The sequence below is a fragment of the Maylandia zebra genome, linkage group LG18 (genome assembly GCF_041146795.1).
Source record: "Maylandia zebra isolate NMK-2024a linkage group LG18, Mzebra_GT3a, whole genome shotgun sequence".
Taxonomy (NCBI): Eukaryota; Metazoa; Chordata; class Actinopteri; order Cichliformes; family Cichlidae; genus Maylandia; species Maylandia zebra.
This window is the reverse complement of record NC_135184.1, coordinates 2,739,172-2,750,453: the sequence shown is the minus strand read 5'-3', so window position 1 is coordinate 2,750,453 and position 11,282 is coordinate 2,739,172. Positions and strand designations below refer to the sequence as shown.

Here is an 11,282-nt window from a genome sequence, read left to right as displayed (position 1 = left end):
AGGGACTTTACATTACCCAAGCATGGTTTCTTCCTGTTAAAGGAGGAATTTTTCCTTCTCACGTTTTGTGATTTGATCTTGTATAAATAAAATTGAATTGAATTGAAAACCAGATGGTGAATTTTAAAGGAAAGGATACCAGGCTGAAAACGCTACGCCCAGGTGAACAGCATCCACTTTTTGGGATTTCCTTACCTGGATGATTGAGCATGCATCCAGCAATACTTGGCTGTGGTGTCTCCAGCTGTTTCTGCCCACAACCAAGTATGATGAAGGTTATAACCAACATGTCTGTCTCTCAATGCATCTCACAGACTGAGCTTGCTAGCGTTAGATGATAACTTAGCACTCCAAACAGCCAACATTATCTTAGCTTTTAGTCATACCAAGGTCTAGTCTGGTTCACAGGCTTTGGGCTTTGCTCAGTATCTTTACAGATGTCTTGTAGGGTCATAGGTGTTCATGCTTCCAAAGACAGTGATTTAAATGATAGAGACGTGAAGACTTCATCCACGTCCATGTTTGTGGTGAATAACCACAGATCTATTGTGTGGTGGGTACACAGTGAAAAGTCCCACACTATCGTCGTCCTGCTAGTGTCTGAAGGTTTGTAACATTTTGTGAAAATGGGGTCTGATGTGTAGCAGAGTGGGTGGAGGATAAAGGGCAGGTCTGTGTTGACAGTGTTGGTGGACAGCGATCAGCTGCAGACTGTGGACTCTCAGTAAACACTGGGAGTTAGTTATTAACACAGCAGAAACAGCGAAGCATCGTCTCTGTCCACGGCTTCCATTCTTCACATGTAAGTACCAAAACTCTCCTGAAAGCCCCTCGTTTCTCCGTGACTCTGTTTCATGTCCTGTGAACGTTTTAGGATGTTGTCTCTGTGGCCCTGTTGTTAGCTCACAAGGTCAAAGGTTGTAGAGGTTCACACGGTGATCGTGTCCTGCTGTGACTGGAGGCCTCTGTGTTCCCTGCTGATCAATCTTGTAGAAATATTCCACTGAGAGATTTTTTTTAACTCGCAGTGAGGACTCGGTTTTGTCTCGTCTGCAGCTCCTCCAGAACTCAACTTTTCAACCCCTTAAATCTGTAAGTGTCATTATGCTGGATGTTAATGCTAACTGGATAAACACAAACAGTAAAGACATAACTGTCTGATTTCCTGCAGGAGTGATCGAGGTCATGTCCCGCCTCGCCCTCTGTCTGTGTGTCGTCGTTGCTCTGTGGTCGCCGTCAGTCATCAGTCTGTCAGGTGGGTGTGATCAAAGACAAACGGGATAAGTAAACATCAATACGTCTGTAAAAGAAAGAAGAGACACGGAGGTTAGGTAGCCACAGATTTTCTGTTACACGGGTGTCTTGGAGTCTCACTGAATTACATAAACCTGACAAACTTTTCCAGATTTGTGGGGAAATAATGTGAGAGCTTCACTGTCAGCAGGTCAGCCGTGGAATACGTTTTAGCAACAAAGCATTCATCTGCCAAGAAAGTGAACCTATGGTGCTTTTACCTGTTCCTCAACTGGGCGCTCATATTAAACATGGACAAAGTTTCAGGTAATGAGGTCAGCGTGCACACCTACCTGATCCTGAGCCAATCAGAAGAAAGCTGGCTCCAGTGGACGGTGACCTTAAAGCAGCGGTCCCCAACCTCTTTTGCGCCACGGACCGGTTTATGCCCGACAATATTTTCACGGACCGGCCTTTAAGGTGTCGCGGATAAATACAACAAAATAAAACCGGTACTGAAAAAAAGATTTATTCATAGCACACGTGAAAAGACCCAGGAAAACCGAGTTAACGATAAAAACGATAACAAAATAACGCTGAAAACCAATAAAAAGCCTGAAAACCATACATTTCACACCTGAACCTCAACTCTCGCGGCCTGGTACCAAACGACTCACGGACCGGTACCGGTCCGAGGCCCGGGGGTTGGGGAACGCTGCCTTAAAGGGAGCCAAAACGGTTTCACACAAAACATGAAGTGAGGGGACCCAAAGCCAGTATAAGACAAAAATATAGTTTAGAAAGATGAATCACGCAAACTGGTGTAGAAAAGTCCAAGTCTTAAGAAAATCTAACTGGAAATGAGCAAAATAGAATCACTTTGAATTGATTACAGTTTCAGAATAAATGCCTGTTCAGTTCTTACAGTTTGCAGACTGTATAATATAATATAATATAATATAATATAATATAATTCTCTCTCCTCTGGGAGATGCTTCAGTCTATTGAACAACTCAGACTGTCCAGATGCTCGCTGATGTCCTGGTCCAGATCTCTCCATTTGTCGTCTCATTAGGAACATTTTCCAGGCATGCATACAACACACAGGAATCATATGAATTGATGAGAGTAAATTCACAGAATCCCAAAGATTTAAGTCCAAATGACAACAAAGTGCTTTCCAAAAATGTGATGTTTGGGGAAAAAACAGTTAAAGAAGCCGTTGTCTTAGCACTGGTCTGCATCACTGTTTCACTCTTTCTGTGTGTTCAGTATTCTCGGACCCACGACGGGCTCACATGCTGCTTCGCTCTCGTCGGGCGAACTCCTTCCTGGAGGAGCTGAAACCAGGAAACCTGGAGCGAGAATGTAATGAGGAGAAATGCAGCTTTGAAGAGGCCAGAGAGATTTTCCAGACCAGAGAAGCTACGGTAAGATGTCTCTTTAACACACCGTAGTTCAAAATAAGCAAAAATATCTGGCTTTTTGATTTATGGCTGATGAGAACATGACAGGGTAGTGTCGACTTGACAAATACCCACAGGAGGTGTGTGTGTGTTGTTCTGCAGCGATGACCAGATGAGTGCGATTGGTGATGTTTGTTTCTGTGTCTTTACAGCTGGAGTTCTGGACAGTTTACTTAGGTAAGACAAGTTTGTTCAGCTTGACAGTGAAAACATACTAAATATCAGCTTTAAAAATAATACCATGTATAAATTATTAAATATTATTTTAATATTTCTGATGATTGGAATGTGAATGATGTGTAGACTGAGGAGAATTCAGGACAAGGTTCTTCACAGGCTGCATCGTTTATTTCTTGGGATGGGGTGTGATATGCTTGCCTGATTACCCAAAAGCACAAGATTACAGTACATTTACAACAATACGACATCAAATACGATTTAGCCTGCTTCTGTCTTCCTCCCAAAGCGTCACTAAGGCGAGGCTTTTGACATCTTCTTTCTTTGCAGATAGTCATGGGAAAAATACTCATGTTATCTGACTGTATTTCAGATGGGAACCAGTGTGAGTCCAACAAGTGCAGTCATGGAGACTGTGTGGATATGCTCCGAGCTTACGCTTGCCGCTGTCACTCTGGATATGAGGGCAAATACTGTGAATATCGTGAGTCAGAGTGTCTTTGGTTACCTAGGAGCATTTCTAACGTTATATTAAAAAAAGACTACAAAAGTGAAGCAAGGAGTGTTCAATATAATGAAACTGCATCAAGCAACAAACCACATCTTTAATTAAACCTTGAGAATCAACAAAAAGAATACAAATTACCCACTGTGCACACAAACGAACCTAAGTAACAAAGCATTTACGAGGGTTATTTTTTTGCTAAAACTTGTTAGTGAGACTTTGTCTGGCAGCTGGACGTAGCTGCTGTTTGATTTCTTTTACAGGCGGAGTCACATCAATGTAACATTCACTAAAACTTAATGTGAAACCTGAAAAGTTCCCGTGTTCCTGTTTCCCATCTCCATCTAGCTGTAACAGCCACCAACTGCTCCGTGGATAATGGCGACTGTGACCACGATTGTACGGAGAGCAGTGACGGCCTGTCGAGGACTTGCAGCTGTGTGAATGGATACAAACAGACTAATGACTCCAAGAAATGTGTTCCCAACAGTAAGAGCAGTTCTAGTCTGACTTCACTTGCTGGCTGTAAACAAAATGTTTATTAGCAAGCAAAAATTAAATTCTCTCATCACTTTATATAGACTTGTTATTCAATAAATCTTTATGTGTTACGATTTTCTGGATAATCCTTTCGATAATGAAGAGCTGACGAGTTGGACAGCACATGTCCTGACACGATTCGCACCTACTGGCTAAAGAAGCTAACTGCACTCCTTGAGTACCTGGAAGCATAAATGAACCACCACATGATTCTTAAGGATTAATCCCATCATCACCACATGGATGCTCCTGTCAGGCATCATAGGAGCTAGCATGAACAGGCACATGGCTCGGTACATGAATGGAGCCCAGAAAGGAACAGGCAGAAACACTAGAGCTGCAAGACACAGGCCTACTAGTAGACAGAGTACTCAATGTCTCACACATGGATGCTAGAACAGGACCCTAAGAGCCTTCATCAACTTAATGGGGATGTGGTGACACCATTAGACACTTCAAGCCAGTTGCACAATCAAGTCATCAAGTGAAATTCACTGATGCTGGTTTACTTGCTTACTTGTGTTTCCATATGAACCACAGTTAGTAACTGATCTCAGAACAGTGAACGCAGACTAGTGGCAGTTTGCTTCGCACACTGCTCATCCACAACAGGCAAGCTGCTGGCCTCTCAGCTTGAATGAGATGAAAAGAGAGAGATTATTTTATGTTTCTCTTAATATTTTTCCATTGTAGCTTTAATACAGTGTTTTTACAGGTCGATCATCCTGTGGACAGCTGTTAGCCACCACATCATACAGCCCACCACCGAAAGGCCTCCGTCCCTGGATGGTGGGGGGGCAGGTGGGCAAGAAAGGGGAGAGTCCATGGCAGGTACTACAAAAAAAACCTACAATACACACTGGGTGTGTCATGCTGGCAACTTTAGCTTGTTAGATTTGTATCCTTACAGCAGCCTGCAGTCTGAAATCAAAGTGCTGTAATGGTGATATGGTTATTAAGATCTTAAGACTCCAACATCAGATGTTGGCAACGCCCTCTTTTTATGTTATATACATTTGAATTTGGTAAGAAATCTGCTAATTTGTTTAAATCTGTTCTGTTTTTTTTTTTCAAAGATTGAACTAATATGTGAAACAAAGCTGTTTCACAATGTCAAGATGTTATCTTGTCAGCAGAATCCAAGTTGGAGCATTAATACCTGATAGTGTGTTTATCTGTAGGTCCTGGTAATGGATTACAGGAGTCGATTTCACTGTGGGGGTGTCCTCATCGATGAGAGCTGGGTTCTGACAGCTGCTCACTGTCTTGAAAACAGCTTAACGTTCAGTGTACGACTCGGTGAGTTTCCATTGCAGATGACAGACACTAATTATAATTAAATGAAAAATAATCATAAATGAATGACATTGAAGTGATTAGAAAGATCAACGCGGTAACTAACTGATTAACAAACTGATTATACTGAAGTACAAATGATTGGAGAGACTGCCTGTAGATTTTACCTGAAAGGCTGATAGGGTCTTGTTTGTTCGCCCACAGAGAGAAAACACTTCAGTTTACCTTAAATTTAATTTGTATGACACAGAAATAAACTAGAAGCAATATATAAAGTTATAAAAATCACCACAGTGAAGTTTTTTAATTTCCTGTGATATTGGGAGAACAATAAGGACAAGACTAAAAGTGATTGTAAAGAACCCTGGACCAGCTGATAAACTGCCCAGAGTTTTGTTTTTGATGAATAGACATAAATTATCCCAGACAAACACCATGTTCATGCTCATGAGTGTAGTTATTAAAAAAGAAACACAGGCTAAAAGGTTTACAAACTGCTAGGCATGCATAACTGGTGGAGTCACGTCAGTCTATGTTTGATATTTGGGTGAAGAGAACAGCATCGCTGTCAACTGATCACCAGTATTAATTTGTATTAGATGGCAGGAAGATGCCATGGGACTGATCTGTAAACCTAAACAGGTAGTGAGAGTGAGACTCCATGGCAGAGGCAGCTGGTAGGTCAGAAGGTTGTCACAATCCTAAGGACTCCATACATGAACATTAATTCAACAGTGACAAATAAAGCTGGAATACTACTACTATAATAATGGATTGCATTTATATAGCACTTTTCGAGACCCTCAAAGTGCTTTACAATTCTCACATTCACACACTGGTGGAGGCTACAGTTGTAGCCACAGCTGCCCTGGGGCAGACTGACAGAAGCAAGGCTGCCATATCGCACCATCGGCCCCTCTGGCCATCACCAGTAGGTGGTAGGTGAAGTGTCTTGCCCAAAGACACAACGACCAGGACAGAGCTGGGGATCGAACCTGCAACCTTCCGGTTACAAGAAGGTCACCCATGGGGCGACCGTGGTTCAGGGGGGTGGGAATTAAGTACACTGAGAAAACTCAATGTACTTAAATTTTCCAGTTTTTATTTTTTATTCAACTGTATATACAATTATTTGAAGTAATTTGCTATTTTGCCATTAAGCACTAAAACTTTACAAAACCAAGGTTGCTGATAGGTTACATTGTAGTCCAGGGGTCTCGACATCCAGGCTCCGAGGGCCAGTGTCCTGCAGGTTTTAGATATCTCCCTGGGTCAACACCCCTGATTTAAATGATCAGTTCATTATCAGGCCTCTGGAGAACTTCAAGACATGTTGAGGAGGTAATTTAGCCATTTAAATCAGCTGTGTTGCATCACGGACACATCTGAAACCTGGAAGACACCGGCCTTCGAGGCCTGGAGTTCGAGATCTCTGTTGTAGTCAGAGTGAAAACACACATCAGCTTTCATTAACCATGAGTCCACGCCCTGTGTCTTTAGGTGACTATGAGCGTCTTAAACAAGAAGGCACTGAGGTCATCCTGGATGTTGTCCAAGGTTTCAAACACCCGAACTACAACACCAGGACCATGGACAATGATATTGCCCTGCTGCGCCTACAGACCCCCGCTCCCACGACTGAGTACATCGTCCCCATTTGTCTGCCAGGACGCGAGATGGCCGAGCGGGTGCTCCACCTGAACGGCACGAAGACTGTTGTCTCTGGCTGGGGCAAAGAGGACATGAACAGCACTAAGCACAGCTCAGTGCTCAACGTTATTGAAATCCCATTGGTCAGCCACAGCATCTGTACTCAGCAGATGTTCCCCCACACGATCTCCAACAACGTCCTCTGTGCCGGTATCCTTGGACAGAGGAAGGATGCCTGTGAGGGTGACAGTGGGGGCCCGATGGTCACTCTGTACCGGGACACCTGGTTCCTGGTTGGCCTGGTTTCCTGGGGTGAGGGCTGTGGACAGCTGGACAAACTGGGAATCTACACAAAAGTGTCCAACTACAATAATTGGATCAATAGTGTGCGTGAAGAATGGGACAGAGGCCATCGCCCGGAAGGACGCCCACGCTTCTGAACCAATTTATCCACAACAGCTGTTTCGGGCTCTGTTCTGTTGAACCCACATAAAAATGTAACACACTTTGTTAAATAAAATGATTTACCATGAAGACGCAGCTGTTTGCTTTTTTAAAACCAGTGATTTCCACTAGTTCCAGACAATTTAAATTCCCTCTGACCTGTAGTGCTACATATCTGTTTCAAATAATGTGAAATACTCAATTAATCAATGGAAAAATGTCTGCCTATAACAAAACCAAATGGTGTTTGCCTTTAGATGCTCTAAGTGCCAAAAAATATATTTGTATCAGCTGACTCTTTCCAGAAATTACTGATGAATTACTCAAAAAGAAAATCTTTGATGAAAAATGTAGGACTTATTTTCTTTGTATCAAATTACATCCATCAAATAAAGGAAAACATGCAAACATTACAGCTCAGCTGCTCTCAGTGTTTCAAGCCTCTCACCACACAGGTCACAGCCATAGTTTGGTAAGATATCATCGTCTCCTTGAACAGACAGAGATTTGATCGTGGGCTAGGGTGGAGTCCTGTATCCATGAAGTGTACCTGCTAATTAGTACAGGATATGTCTTTGATTGGCTACACCACAGAGACTCTCTGTTAGTTTGATTCTTGGGTATTGAATATAGCTCCTGGGACATGGAACGTTACACCTCTGGTGGGGAAGAAGTCAGAACTAGTTGGTTCGAATTGTTGGCACTACGTTGGACATGTTTCTGGTGAGCCTTGGATCTGTTCATAGTTTTTTTATGGACAGAATATCTAGCTGTAGTAGTTATAAAAGGTTTTTATCTTTGGATGTTGTGGGATTTTCTTTGATGTGGTTCTGTGGCTTCATCGATTGGGGACCTTCAGCTTGTCCTGGAGCAGTTTGTGGCCGAGTGCGAAGGAATCAGGATTAGCATCTCCAAGTCCAAGACGACTGTTCTCAACCAGAAAAGGGTGGAGTGCCCGGGGAGGCATCGTGGTGGGGGGCAGCATCACGCCCCCCACCACGAAAAAAATAAAATAAAAAAATTGCTCGTACTCATGCTGCCCCAACATCATGCCAGTTCATATTGGGAATGGTACAGGCACCGATCGGTTTTCTATCGCCCATTTGCTGGGAGTGAGGGCGCCCTCCATTTGCGAGGTGCTCATGCTGCTTGCAGCACTGGGAGGAGAGGGCGGGGCGGTGGGGGATTCTCTGGCTGGCTGGAGCAGCATCTAATAATCAACTCGCAAAATAAAACAAAATAAAAACAAACCAACAAACACAAAAACACCAGACATCATGATACAGACTTATAATTTGCACCAATGTTTTTTCGAAATTCTACACGCAAAAAGTGAGCGCGAGAGCCCTCGGTGCGCCTGCTCGCTGCTGAAGTCAAAGTAAACTTTATTGTCATCTCCGCTACATACAGTCCAGTATATAGAGAGACGATGAGGCTCCAGTTACAGCAGTGCAAGTAAACAAACAATAAATATAAGACGAGTAAGAAAATAAATATACACTTTAGGACTCGGGGTAAAGGATCAATAACAATTTAACATTTATAATTTACAGTTTGATGATTTAAAGTCTCACACACAACCCGACGAAAGGGGGGCAGCTGCTTCCAAATAGAGCACATTTCAATCATAATGATCTAAATCACGTTTTGAATCCTGGGTTGTGTGAAATCCCAGAAATAAACCCTAGACAAATCGAATCTGTGAACTAAGGTGTTGGTCTATTAGGTTATGTTGTGGTGATCCTCGGATTGGGGGATTTGTGTTCATACTGGCGTGCAAAATTAAAACAAAGATGGACAAGAACAGTTCAAAGCCATCAGGTCCTCAGTTTAGAAAAAAGAGAAAAGAAGAGGAGGAGAAACGAGCAAAAGATACAGGTAAGCAGATGTGTCATTGGGAGGGTGTTCGCCCAGGGCGCCAAACAGGCTAGGACCGCCACTGGGGATGAGTTACTACCCAAGGTGTGGGAGTTCAAGTATTTTAGCATCTTGCTCACGAGTGAGACGCGCGATTGACAGTTGGGCTGGCGGGACATTCACAGTCATGCGGCTGCTGTACCAATCTGTTGTGGTAAAGAGAGAGCCGAATGGGAAAGCCAATTTGTCATTTCACTGGTATCACTGGTATATCACTGGCCCTAAGGCCAACACCAGTAGGTGAAGTGTCTTGCCCAAGGACACAACGACCTAGACTGTCCGAGCCGGGGCTCGAACCGGCAACCTTCCGATTACAAGACGAACTGCCAACTAAGACTAACAACTGTGAGCCTTACTCGTGTCTTTGGAGTATTTTTAATCAAATACAGGGAGTGCAGAATTATTAGGCAAATGAGTATTTTATCCACATCATCCTCTTCATGCATGTTGTCTTACTCCAAGCTGTATAGGCTCGAAAGCCTACTACCAATTAAGCATATTAGGTGATGTGCATCGCTGTAATGAGAAGGGGTGTGGTCTAATGACATCAACACCCTATATCAGGTGTGCATAATTATTAGGCAACGTCCTTTCCTTTGGCAAAATGGGTCAAAAGAAGGACTTGACAGGCTCAGAAAAGTCAAAAATAGTGAGATATCTTGCAGAGGGATGCAGCAGTCTCAAAATTGCAAAGCTTCTGAAGCGTGATCATCGAACAATCAAGCGTTTCATTCAAAATAGTCAACAGGGTCGCAAGAAGCGTGTGGAAAAACCAAGGCGCAAAATAACTGCCCATGAACTGAGAAAAGTCAAGCGTGCAGCTGCCAAGATGCCACTTGCCACCAGTTTGGCCATATTTCAGAGCTGCAACATCACTGGAGTGCCCAAAAGCACAAGGTGTGCAATACTCAGAGACATGGCCAAGGTAAGAAAGGCTGAAAGACGACCACCACTGAACAAGACACACAAGCTGAAACGTCAAGACTGGGCCAAGAAATATCTCAAGACTGGTTTTTCTAAGATTTTATGGACTGATGAAATGAGAGTGAGTCTTGATGGGCCAGATGGATGGGCCCGTGGCTGGATTGGTAAAGGGCAGAGAGCTCCAGTCCGACTCAGACGCCAGCAAGGTGGAGGTGGAGTACTGGTTTGGGCTGGTATCATCAAAGATGAGCTTGTGGGGCCTTTTCGGGTTGAGGATGGAGTCAAGCTCAACTCCCAGTCCTACTGCCAGTTTCTGGAAGACACCTTCTTCAAGCAGTGGTACAGGAAGAAGTCTGCATCCTTCAAGAAAAACATGATTTTCATGCAGGACAATGCTCCATCACACGCGTCCAAGTACTCCACAGCGTGGCTGGCAAGAAAGGGTATAAAAGAAGAAAAACTAATGACATGGCCTCCTTGTTCACCTGATCTGAACCCCATTGAGAACCTGTGGTCCATCATCAAATGTGAGATTTACAAGGAGGGAAAACAGTACACCTCTCTGAACAGTGTCTGGGAGGCTGTGGTTGCTGCTGCACGCAGTGTTGATGGTGAACAGATCAAAACACTGACAGAATCCATGGATGGCAGGCTTTTGAGTGTCCTTGCAAAGAAAGGTGGCTATATTGGTCGCTGATTTGTTTTTGTTTTGTTTTTGAATGTCAGAAATGTATATTTGTGAATGTGGAGATGTTATATTGGTTTCACTGGTAAAAATAAATAATTTATATGGGTATATATTTGTTTTTTGTTAAGTTGCCTAATAATTATGCACAGTAATAGTCACCTGCACACACAGATATCCCCCTAAAATAGCTAAAACTAAAAACAAACTAAAAACTACTTCCAAAAACATTCAGCTTTGATATTAATGAGTTTTTTGGGTTAATTGAGAACATGGTTGTTGTTCAATAATAAAATTATTCCTCAAAAATACAACTTGCCTAATAATTCTGCACTCCCTGTATTGTGGTTTGCCTTGTTTTTTACTTCAGCTTCAGAAACAAACACATCTCAGGACAGGAATAAAACATAAAGTTAAACCTCGGCCAACATATTGTAGACAATGA

The 11,282-nt window shown here is 43.0% G+C and overlaps 1 protein-coding gene across 1 annotated transcript; it reads left to right on the top strand.

The window, feature by feature from the left end:
* Positions 1–673: 673 nt before the first annotated feature.
* Positions 674–7,401, top strand: proca (protein C (inactivator of coagulation factors Va and VIIIa), a). The gene is made up of 10 exons (XM_004569479.5): positions 674–802; positions 1,029–1,092; positions 1,172–1,255; positions 2,506–2,663; positions 2,852–2,876; positions 3,250–3,360; positions 3,730–3,870; positions 4,637–4,752; positions 5,103–5,220; positions 6,718–7,401. The coding sequence occupies exons 3-10, from the start codon at positions 1,186–1,188 to the stop codon at positions 7,305–7,307; spliced, it is 1,329 nt and encodes a 442-aa protein (XP_004569536.2). The 5' UTR covers positions 674–802; positions 1,029–1,092; positions 1,172–1,185; the 3' UTR covers positions 7,308–7,401.
* The last annotated feature ends 3,881 nt before the right edge of the window (positions 7,402–11,282 follow it).